The sequence below is a fragment of the Haliotis rubra genome, unplaced genomic scaffold, assembly GCF_003918875.1.
Source record: "Haliotis rubra isolate DU_JTF1 unplaced genomic scaffold, ASM391887v1 Scf72, whole genome shotgun sequence".
NCBI classification, from domain to species: Eukaryota; Metazoa; Mollusca; class Gastropoda; order Lepetellida; family Haliotidae; genus Haliotis; species Haliotis rubra.
In genome coordinates this window covers 1,105,677-1,118,597 of record NW_025767435.1, presented here as the reverse complement: position 1 = coordinate 1,118,597, position 12,921 = coordinate 1,105,677, and the positions used below count along the sequence as shown (strand labels likewise).

General features: G+C 40.1%; 1 protein-coding gene across 1 annotated transcript in view; it reads right to left on the bottom strand.

The window, feature by feature from the left end:
• Window positions 1-9,562: 9,562 nt before the first annotated feature.
• Window positions 9,563-12,921, bottom strand: part of LOC124259388 (PSME3-interacting protein-like) — a 33,478-nt gene continuing 30,119 nt past the window's right edge. The window contains exon 7 of the mRNA XM_046693518.1: window positions 9,563-11,127. Within this exon, the coding sequence (XP_046549474.1) occupies window positions 10,910-11,127 (218 nt within the window). The 3' untranslated portion in view covers window positions 9,563-10,909. The remainder of the gene's footprint in view (window positions 11,128-12,921) is intronic.

Below are 12,921 nucleotides of genomic sequence, written 5' to 3'. Positions count from 1 at the left end.
GTGAGGTGAGGTGAAATTGGGTTTAACGTCGTGCTTGAGAATATTTCGCTCATATGACGACGTGCGTGCGTGTGTATGTGTATGAGCGGAGCCGGTACTTGCTTAGTGCAAGTGTTAGATCTTCACCACGGTGAAAGCCAGGAGCACGGGTAAGGAGACAACATATGGGCGAACCTGGGATTCGAACCAAAGATCATAGCTTCCTAACATGCCTAAGGGGCGCAACTCAGTACAGCAAATTCCTATTGGGTGTCGACTGCCCCAAGCGTAGGTCATCATGGTTTGGTTGCAATAACCCTGGCTTCAGCGAAATGGAAACCATCAACTCAAAAAGGCGAAGTAAGTCTTGCTTCCTGGCATGACCTCTTCACAACTGACTTTGGCAGAACACAGACGATCTGACAGGAATCTGTAGAGCTTCATACTTTATGGAATATGTAGACGATTCATAAAAAGAAGCACACACGGAAACTGTTTGTGAATGTCAGTTCCTACTAACGTTATCAGAGACAAGCGTATCAGTGAACGTAAGAAGTGACAGCGCATTATACAGACACACTGTAGAATTTATAAGTATGGAGGTGTTCTTAAAAGTGAGGTCGTCGTTTCTAAGCTTGTTTAACGCCAAATATTTATACCGCAGCAACGATATGGCGCTCGTAGACAGGGAAATGCCATCCTCAGATTCATGTCAGTAAAGAACCACGGCCCTGAGGCGCGGTCTGAACAGACTTGAGATGTTTTCTGGCGCACAGAGATAACTTGAATGTGCCTAATCAGGGCAATGGTAACTTTGTTTAGAATAAACAAAAAGATACCTCACTACCGGACGAGACATGATAGATTTGACATCTAGAGTGGGTGTTATGAGTATTATATCATGCCGCTGTCATCAACATGATATCTATAGTAGTAGTGTATTGTGAACCCCCATTCTCTCTCTCCCTCACTCTTCTCTCTCTCTCTCTCTCTCTCTCTCTCTCTCTCTCTCTCTCTCTCTCTCTCTCTCTCTCTCTCTCTCTCTCTCTCTCTCTCTCTCTCTCTCTCTCTCTCTCTCTCTCTCTCTCTCTCTCTCTCTCTCTCTCTCTCTCTCTCTCTCTCTCTCTCTCTCTCTCTCTCTCTCTCTCTCTCTCTCTCTCCCTCTATCATGTCTTCCTCACTACCGGACCGGACTCATTGCCGCTGTCATCAACATGATATCTATAGTAGTAGTGTAGCAGACCCCCCATTCTCTCTCCCTCACCCCTCTCTCTCTCCCTCTCTCTCTCTCTCTCTCTCTCTCTCTCTCTCCCTCTATCATGTCTTCCCTCACTACCGGACGAGACATGGTAGATTTATTTATCATGATAGATCATTGATATCTAGAGTGGGTGTTATGAGTATTATATCATGCCGCTGTCATCAGCATGATATCTATAGTAGTAGTGTATTGTGAACCCCCATTCTCTCTCTCCCTCACCCTTCTCTCTCTCTCCCTCTATCTCTCTCTCTCTCTGTCTCTCCTCTCCCTCCTCTCTCCGTATGTCTGTCTCTCTCTCTCTGTCTTTGTCTCTCTCCATCTCTCCTCTGTCTGTCTCTCTCTCTCCTCTGTCTCTCTCTCCTGTCTCTCTCTCTCTCTCTCTCTCTCTCTCTCTCCTCTGTCTCTCTCTCTCTCCCTCTGTCTGTCTCTATCTCCCTCTGTGTCTCTGTCTGTGTCTCTCCCTCCCTCTTCTATCTCTCTCCCTCTGTCTGTGCCTCTCTCCCTCTGTCGTTGTCTCTCTCCCTCTGTATTATGTCTCTCTCTCCCTCTGTCTCTCTCTCTCTCCCTCTGTCTGTCTCTCTCTCCCCGTCTGTGTCTCCCTCTCTGTCTATCCCTCCCTCCTCCTCTCTCTCTCTCTCAAATTCACGAAGAACTTAAACATATTTGTATGAGTGCATGCATTCTACACCTTGTTGTGTTTGACCTTTATGGAACTGGGACAAAACAGAACACGTGTCATATACATTTCAACAATTCTAACTGTACGTTAATTCTAAAATGTCAAGACTCGCGTATATATTTGTACCTTTGAGGCATATGGTTCTGCAAATATGCCGCTCACATTTGAGTGAACTGTTTCGGAAATGCACATGGCGAGAGAAGGAGGGAGAGAGTTGCATTCTAATTCCATCTCCCAAGAGTCCAAAACAGCCTTGCCCCAAAATATCAGGATAAAAAACTATTTAATTAAATCACGCATTATATTTCCGTGTTCATCCTTGGTAAATTCCACAAAGTGTGGATTTCAACTTCTTGAATACTATTTTAGATAGTTATTACAAAGGGAAACAAAACACCGCCTTGGAAAGCGTTGAAATATGGATTGGTTGTTTCTACATATTTGCGTATACATAGGTATTTTAATAGGCTAAAATTTCGACAGGTTTTACTTGGGCCCAGCGCTATTCTCGTTGCGCTGCGCGAAGCAACACCCATCTGAGGTTAGAAGAAATGACAAGCTGTTTATCATATAGGATATACAATAAAGAGGTGCAGTCAAACTGGCATGTGTTTTTGTTTTGATTAATGCATACACATGATACAAGACTTAAAGCGTGAAGCTATCGATGAAAAACAGTATTTTGCGCAGAGACGACAGGTAAATATACAGCTGATAACAAAATTGGAAAACAATTAGTGAAATCTGAGTTATCACTGATTTACCATTTTACCATTGTATTTTCTGTTCTGCATAGTTTGATACGCGAGTGTACAGATTACTGTGTGCATGTTCTCGTAAACAAAGCGGGAAACAAGCTTTCAGCTTTGAATACACAATAACATTTAGAAAGTGGTCAAAAGTAACATACTATATGTTATATTTGGGATTTCCCTTTCTTAGTAAAGTACAGATTCTAGTACTGTTGTACTAGGTTTGAGTGAAAACACAATGCTAATGTCGTAATTATATATAGATTTTTAATAAACTCAAACAATTATAAGTATAATATCAGGCAGTTATTTTGTTGGAGGAATATATCCCTTAATATAAACACATAGGAACAATACCCAATACATCTTGTTTGTTGTCATTTGTCTTTGGAACAATATTATATTTAAAGCGTTTATAACCTGTGTTCGTCTTTAAAGTCCCTTTCAGTAACCCATGCTTGTAAGAGGCGACTAACGGGATCGGGTGGTCAGGCTCGCTGACTTGGTTGACACATGTCGTCGTATGCCATTTATGTAGATCGATGCTCATGTTGTTGATCACTGGATTGGCTGGTCCAGACTCGATTATTTACAGACCGCCGCCCTACAGCTGGAATATTGCTGAGTGCGTTGTAAAACTAACCTCACTCATTCACTCTCAGCTGATTGATTATTTCAGTTGTTTCACATGGGTGTCGTGTCTCACTGGTCAGCTGGTGACTTTTAGTTTCATTATATCCACCGCTCTCAAAATAAGTTCAATTAAGTGAGAGAACAATGAATAATCAATCAACATATTATCGGCTTATCATTTGAACAAATTATGTGTTTTTTATGCAGGCGCCTTGATGTGGGTGTATTCCTGTTGGCGTCAGTAAACCCACGTGTACAAACACGTTTGATGTTTCCACTGTGCAAAGAGTGATTAATTAAATAACACAATAACGGTTAATCCACACTCATATAACATAACATTACATAAAACATATTTATAACCCAATCTTAGATAATTACACCAGACATTGCAAATAGCAAAAGGGTACCACTGACTGATATATAGTACCCATCAAAGGTTTAGACTCACTAGTGTAAATGTAGCCACTTACTTCAGTCAACTGTTCTAAACTAGATTTTGCAAAATATCCCAGACTGTTTAAAGGTACTGTTTACACATGAACTGATGTATTGTAAAACAAATTCGTAACGTTGAAAAGATTATTTTATTATATTCTTAAGGGTGAAATACGGCAAATATTAGTGAAAATAAAAATGATATTTTCACTGAGCAGAATAACATTGTTATTCGATATTTGCACATGCATGCTTTTCAGCAATTTGATGCATGATACTCTTGCAACCCATCTGCATAACGTTTGCAGTTGGTTCCCCCAAGTTGTAGAGTAATTCATCTTCGATGTAAGCATACATATAGAAGATATTATATTAGTGCCCATGTCATACTATACTCTCCCCAAAAAGAAACGCATATAGGATTTCAAATGTATTTTTATGTTTATTTTGAATATACTCTCCCAAAAAGAAACGCATATAGGAATTTCAACTGTATTTTTTATGTTTATTTTGAAACATCTTGTAGGCTTTATGAGTCAATGAAATATAGCGAAATTGCACACTGGGAATGCAGACTTATCCGTCTTTGGCACCAACTCGAGGAAAGTCAGTTTGAGTGTCACATGGAGACATGTGGTGGCGCTGAAGTCAATACCTCGTGTGACCACCGTGGGCATCCAGAACTGCACGGCATCGCCTCGGCATCGAACGAATAAGTCTCAGAATCTCGTGTTGCCCAATCGCAGCCCACTCTGCCTGTAGTGCATGTGCGAGTTGCTGAAGTGTCTGGGGCTGAGGGTTACGGCGTCGCACCCGTCTGTCCAGGGCATCCCACAGATGTTCGATCGGGTTTAAGTCCGGTGATCTTGAGGGCCAGGGGAGCACATTGATGTTGTGGTTCTGGAGGAAGTCTCTAGTGTGACGTGCTGTGTGGGGCCTGGCATTGTCCTGTTGAAACAACTCCCTCTGGCGATCAATGATTGGAAGGAGGTGTGGGCGTAGGATTTCGTCACAGTACCGTTGAGCTGTCAGGTTGCCCTGGATCATCACCAAATCACTTCTCCTACGGCAGGTGATCGCTCCCCACATCATAACACTGCCCCAGCCGAATCTGTCCACCTGGGGAACGCAAGCGTCGGCGAAACGTTCACGTCGACGTCTGTTCACCCGCATTCTTCCATCGCGTCGTTCCAGTGGAAATCGTGATTCATCACTGAACCAGATTCTACGCCAATTCGGTAGGTTCCAGGCCTGAACGTTGGTGCACCATTGAACTCGATGTCGACGATGTTGTTGTCGAAGCACAGGGCCAAAATAAGGTCTTCTGGCACGTAAACCAGCCTCTCTCAACCTGTTCCTGACGGTCTGTGCAGAAAGCCTCCTCAATCCGGGTATTTGTCGAGCGGTACTGGTCGCCGTAGCTGTTCGATGACGCAGGTGATGTACCCGGATGTAGCGATCCTGCGCCGCAGTGGTCGCTCGAGGTCGCCCACTACGAGGGGCATCTGCTACCGAATTCTGCCGGCGATATCTCTCCCAGAGCCGTGAAATGGTGCTTTGGTGGACATTCATGCGTCGGGCAACTGCACGTTGAGATTGGCCAGCTTCAAACAAACCAATGGCGATATGACGGTTGGCTTCACTTAGACGTGGCATTTTGCGTTCGTCAACAATATTCCAAATACAGTGAATAATCGACAGACAGCGATCAACCTTTCATACCCATCATTGAGACTATCTGATCCCCAACTTTCACGTGCATTACATGTGAATTGTGTATTCTGTGACACTACACGCCGAAATTGAAAATCATGCTGTTAAATACGGGTATTTTACGGATGGTGCGTTTTGTTGTGCTGTTTCAAAACATAAACACCATAGGACTCATAAACAGAGCAAAACCTTTTGTAAAATGAATCACGTTTTAATTCATTGCTACATGAAATTGCTATTTTCATGATGCGTTTCATTTTTGGGAGAGTATATGTTTACGACACGAGTGCCTAAATGATATACCGATATTTAGGCACGAGTGTCTAAACAGATATGGGCACAAATATGATATTCTATGTATTACTGAAGTCGTCTAATTGAGGAAAGTAAACCCAAATCTACTTTCAAACATAGGCTGGCAACTCGCCTTCGCCGCTTGTAGAACGCAACGTCATAGAAGAAAAGTGACGTCAAAGCATTGTTCATGACGTCACGTCACCATGACAAATTGATATTTTGCCCTAGGGCATCGTATGAAAAATATGAACCCCGATATTTTCGCCCTCGTAGGTAATTAATATACATAACATATAGTGAGTGAGTGAGTAAGTTTAGTTTTTCGCCGCTTTTAGCAATATTCCAGCAATATCACGGTGAGGGACACCAGAAATGGGCTTCACACATTGAGCCCATGTGGGGAATCGAACCCGGGTATTTGGCGTGACGAGCGAACGCCTTAACCACTAGGCCACCCCACTGCCCCATAAAATATAGTGAGTTCTTTAAGTGAGTCTAAACTTTTGAAGGTTGGTATACTTGACATGAAATTTATTGAGTCAAGGTTATCCGAGTGCAGTCACCTCTAATCAAAACTTGCATTAAAGGCAATAATTGAGCATTAAACAATGACGACAAACCCACGCGTGTAGGGCATGGAGGACATAAAACATAGATGACAAGAAGGGAGGGGTAATTGTTGTGTTATACTGAATTGGGCTGAAAAAGAAAGAGTCATCACTCTATTGAGTAAATTGACTGATTTCATTGACGCAAAATAATACCTACACGTAATTAATGCTTATTAAAATACATAACTGTACGTACACATTTGTACACATGTACGGATTCGGTGACATGTTTTCGCAAGCATAATCTGATCAAATATGACAATTCAAGAGGATTCCCTGGTTTTCAATGAGGCACTCCCTTGCTCGTCCGAAACCCAGTTTGTTGGGTGGCTGACGCCAGTTGGCATTCGGTGATGACGCGGGCTGGTTAAATGGCGCCGGCTGGACGACTAAAAGTTGGAGTTTTGTTTCCTTTAAATAGATGCACATTAAATAAATCTTTCCAGGTGTGTTTAACTACTTGTTTAAATTATCCATCCCTCACAATTCAAGATCATTTGAGATAATAATATAACTGTCGCTGATTATCATGGTTTATGAGAGTTTTATGAGGACTTGTTCATGTTTAAGAGGGTTTCATGATCTATATTTATCAGGGTTTTTATGACTTATGAGGACTTGTTCATGTTTATCAGGGTTTTCATGATCTATCAGGACCTGTTCATGTTTATCAACGTTTTCATGACCTATCAGGACATGTTCATGTTTATCAGGGTTTTCGTGATCTATCAGGACTTGTTGGTGTTTATCAGGTTTTTCAGGATCTATCAGGACTTGTTCATGTTTATCAGGGTTTTCATGATCTATCAGGACCTGTTCATGTTTATCAACGTTTTCATGACCTATCAGGACATGTTCATGTTTTTCAGGGTTTTCATGACCTATCAGGACTTGTTCATGTTTATCAGGGTTTTCATGATCTATCAGGACTTGTTCATGTTTATCTGGGTTTTCATGATCTATCAGGACTTATTCATGTTTATCAGGGTTTTCGTGCTCTATCAGGACTTGTTCATGTTCATCAGGGTTTTCGTGCTCTATCAGGACTTGTTCATGTTTATCTGGGTTTTCATGATCTATCAGGACTTGTTCATGTTTATCTGGGTTTTCATGATCTATCAGGACTTGTTCATGTTTATGAGGGTTTCATGATCTATCAGGACTTATTCATGTTCATCAGGGTTTTCATGCTCTATCAGGACTTGTTCATGTTCATCAGGGTTTTCATGCTCTATCAGGACTTGTTCATGTTTATGAGGGTTTTCGTGCTCTATCAGGACTTGTTCATGTTTATCTGGGTTTTCATGATCTATCAGGACTTGTTCATGTTTATCTGGGTTTTCATGATCTATCAGGACTTGTTCATGTTTATCTGGGTTTTCATGATCTATCAGGACTTATTCATGTTCATCAGGGTTTTCGTGCTCTATCAGGACTTGTTCATGTTCATCAGGGTTTTCGTGCTCTATCAGGACTTGTTCATGTTTATCTGGGTTTTCATGATCTATCAGGACTTGTTCATGTTTATCTGGGTTTTCATGATCTATCAGGACTTGTTCATGTTTATCTGGGTTTTCATGATCTATCAGGACTTATTCATGTTCATCAGGGTTTTCGTGCTCTATCAGGACTTGTTCATGTTCATCAGGGTTTTCGTGCTCTATCAGGACTTGTTCATGTTTATCTGGGTTTTCATGATCTATCAGGACTTGTTCATGTTCATCAGGGTTTTCATGATCTATCAGGACTTGTTCATGTTTATCTGGGTTTTCATGATCTATCAGGACTTGTTCATGTTTATCAGGGTTTTCATGATCTATCAGGACTTGTTCATGTTCATCAGGGTTTTCATGCTCTATCAGGACTTGTTCATGTTCATCAGGGTTTTCGTGCTCTATCAGGACTTGTTCATGTTTATCTGGGTTTTCATGATCTATCAGGACTTGTTCATGTTTATCAGGGTTTTCATGATCTATCAGGACTTGTTCATGTTTATCAGGGTTTTCATGATCTATCAGGACTTATTCATGTTCATCAGGGTTTTCGTGCTCTATCAGGACTTGTTCATGTTCATCAGGGTTTTCGTGCTCTATCAGGACTTGTTCATGTTTATCTGGGTTTTCGTGCTCTATCAGGACTTGTTCATGTTTATCTGGGTTTTCATGATCTATCAGGACTTATTCATGTCCATCAGGGTTTTCGTGCTCTATCAGGACTTATTCATGTTCATCAGGGTTTTCGTGCTCTATCAGGACTTGTTCATGTTCATCAGGGTTTTCGTGCTCTATCAGGACTTGTTTGTGTTTATCGGTGTTTTTATGATCTGTCGGGACATGTTCATGTGTATAGTGAACTGTTCAATTTGACAAGGAGTTTCAGGGCTTGCCCACACTGATCAGGATATTTTCCAAGCTATTGAGGGCTTTTTCAAGTTTGACAGTAATGAAAATGTCTTGTTCATGTTCACCAGAGCTTTGTTCATGATCATCAGGGTTTGTTCATGATCATCAGGGTTTGTTCATGTTTGACAAGGTATGTCTATGTTTATGAGGGATTGTTCCTGTTCACCAGAGCTTTGTTCATGATCATCAGGGTTTGTTCATGATCATCAGGGTTTGTTCATGTTTGACAAGGTATGTCTATGTTTATGAGGGATTGTTCCTGTTCACCAGAGCTTTGTTCATGATCACCAGAGCCTTGTTCATGTTCATCAAGGTTTGTTTAAGTGTGCCAGGGTTCGTTAGCTGTTTGTTTGCCTCTTGTTTAAGGCCCCACTCAGCAACTACCAGCAATATGTTGAATCCTGGTTCCGCCAGACTATGGTTTTAGGTTTGTCAGCACCATATGCATGTTCCTGGGTTTCCCCAAGGTGGTAACAGGGACCTGCAGGACACCCTGCTTTCCTCCCCTAATACTTACCGCAACAAAACTTCTGTTCAAAGTAAGTTTAAACTAAACTTATTCACTCACTCACTGATAGATCTTTCTGTAATCTACACCTGAGCTCATAGGGCCTTTTCTAATGCCTGTAATTTTAACAGATAAAGATAATTATCATAGTTTTTATTCTTTTTAAAATACGAATAGCTACGATAAAATATTTACAAGAGACAAATTTAGATTGTTCTTGCAACTACAATGCCCGGACACAATTTCACCCTTCACTTCTCTTTGATTTTCAAATAAAGAAATAAACATGTATAATAATATGCTTTATTTCAGAATATTTAATGATTTGCAACTTCAACAAAATAAGTTGAATATCAACACAGGTTAAATTGAATGAAGATGGTAGCAATGATAATACACCTGTACAATTAAAATGAACAGCATGAACAAACACTGGCACATCCAGTCACCATTTAAAGTGTTCCACTAAATAACATTATATTCAATGTCAGGCTATAAGGCCATGAACATACATGTAGTTCGCTACAGGTAATATGATTAATATTATGTGGTGTTGGAGGAGGTCTAGGTTCAGTTGCAGTCCTCTTATGTCTTAAGTCAGGTAATAAACCATCTTGTTTGGAAATCAAAATTAACAGCGTTTTCTTGCAGATAAGTCTAACTAATTACAGAGTGACAATATCAATTACATAGGCACTTATTACAACTATACCCAGGGCAAGAATTTTGTATATCACATCTTACTGACAGTTTGTGTAACACCTGACCAAAACTCTTGTAAATCACTCTAATTTGAAGGTATGGAAAACTATTTTAAAAAACCAATAAGGCATTTTTAGTTGTAGATAAATAGATTTATATGAGGAACACCCTGTTTGGTAGGTAAGGAGAAAATATAATTGAAAACCAAGATACGTGTATTGATATTTGTACTTTATGTGAATATGTTTAAGTCTTGCTTGAGAATCATTGCTCTTGTAGTTGACTCACTGCAATGTTCTGGTGTAGAATCTGAACCTAGGGATCCACTGAACCTTTAACTCTAAACAAGTCAAGGACCCTTGAGTTACATGCTTAATGTTAAAAATGATATTGTAAGTAGACTTTGGGCTAGTTTTCCTCTGTCGAATAAAACATATTTATTTTGTTACTGATATTTGACGTTATTAGAGCTGTCCATAACCAAGTAAACATAACCAGGTCACTCTAATATACTACTCAACATTTGAGAAGGATACTGGGCGAATTCATGTTGTTATGTTGCTGTACATGATTTTTGTACTTGCCCTGATTAACTCTAAAGGAAGGTGAACATACTCCAGTTACGTAGCCATATGGCATACTATTGTTTGACGTCATCTCCTAGGCAAGCAATAAAATGAAGTCCAACCTGGATATCCAGAATATCCCTCTCGGAGCGTGGGGTAGTATGTTTCAACAGGTTCCCTTAACAAACATGGTTTTATTTCAGATACCAGTGCATTATATGCTAATTTGATGCTACTGTTTACATTGCTCCTTGAAATCTCTGTGTAACTAAAATCAACAGTTCTTTCACCCATGGTGACACTTTGTACAGTCTTGTCCTGGAACTGATGTTGGAAGATGTTGATGCAGCATCTTGTGGAAGACCAAGCTAACATCCCTCCTTTGACTGGATAACGATTCTCTTCACTTTGGGCCTTGTCATGAACTCATCGAGATCAGAGTCACTATTTGAGGAGTTAGAGTCAGTACTGTCATCAGAGTAGTTGCCAATTCCAGGCAATATGCCAATGACCCTGGCTACACCATTCACTCGTCTTGGTAGAGGCTGTTCTTCTGTAGAACTGTCCACTGTGGAACTGTCTGCATCTGAAATGGGTAATAAATGGTGTTATGTAGCAATATTAGACTTGGAGGTTTGTGTGTAGTGTTTGTAGAGATAGTGAAAAACGGTGCAATGTTGAGTGCTATTATTAGCAGCACATGATCAGAGTTAACTCCCCTGGTCATTGTTTACAACCACGACATGCTTGATCATTTCAGAAGTTTGGGAATGGGACTGTTTCTTGAGGGTTAGATGTACATTTACACCTTCCGATTATAGGGCTGGACACTCAGGGACTGGTCAGTTTCAGCAAAATAGAGTTTTGATGATGCAAGTACTTGTTAAGGAGAGTTAACTCAAATTCACATCCTTTGTTTATTTCAATATACGTGTATAAAATGAGTGAAAGTCTAATAATTTAGAAAAAAATCTAAGCTACAAATGACAGCTGGTGTACATTTAGAACAGCAATAGCAGCATTTCCTCTTTTCAGTAATTTCTTTGGATGATTGTTCTGTCAGTAATCCAATCACACATGAGCTTATTTTAATAGGTACATTCTCATAAGACTGTTGTCAATAGACAGTTGATAAATATTTCAAACATATATCCTGTTGTTACAAAAACACAGAGCAAGTTTTTGTCCAAAGTAAATAAATTACGTGGAAGTGGATTCACTTAACATCAAGACCTATAGTTGTTTGAGACATTTCAATGTACATCTGTGTAAATACCTTGCACCATGAAGGTCAGCATGCCAAAGAAAGTCATGATAATGAAAATGGGACACAGGTGGGTTTATTTACATTCTATTTATATCAAGTTATATATGATTTGCTTCTATTTACTGGAAACGGGAAGTAAAATAAGCCTACACGCTGAACTCTTATTTATAAAGATAATTATGTTATCAAAAGGTGCTTATCATCTGGTTCTCAAGCACAGGGCAAGTTTCACCCACAGGGTACTCAAGTTGAACATCTGGACCTGTTGAAGTGATCAAGTACCTGCTTTTGATTGTAAACCTAATACTCTGTGTTTGAATATGATTTGTTGATTATTTATTAATCTAGAGTGGCCACTTACTGATTTCACACAGACTTTTGTGTGAACCCATTTCTGGGTTAACATTTGCATTTTAATTTGATATGACCATGTAACAATGTTAAAATGTTATGTTTTTTGTTGAATCTTGAAGTTGTTTCAATGCAGCCTGAAAAAACTAGTGGTTGATATGATAAACAACATTTCATGCTGTAAGGTTATGATGTCACATGGTCACATGGTGCTATTTGTCACATGGCCCTATTTGTCACCTCTTATGGGGACGATGGGGTAGCCTAATGGTTAAAGCATTATTTTGTCACACCGAAGACCCCGGGTTCGATTCTCCACATGGGTACAATGTGTGAAACCCATAGCTGGTGTTACTGCGGGAATATTGCTAAAAGTGGCTTAAAACCATACTCACCTCTTATGAGTGAGTGAGTGAGTTTAGTAATATTCCAAGAATTTCACAGCGTGGGACACCAGAAATGGACTCCACACATTGTACCCATGTGGGGAATCGAACCCAGGTCTTCCTTATGACGAGCAAACGCTTTAACCATGAGGCTACCCCACCACCCTGTCTCATCTCACAAGTAGTGTAGGTTACAGTTGAAAGTAGGATTTAATGACAAACAGCAGTCATACAAGGTACTCATGCTATTCCTATCTCAGTAGCCTCCAGACACTGAAACCCATTTCTGGCCGTTCTACTACCACAAGAATTTGTTTTTGAAACTTTATGTTTCATATATCGCAAGTTTATGATGATAAATGACAAATTACATATA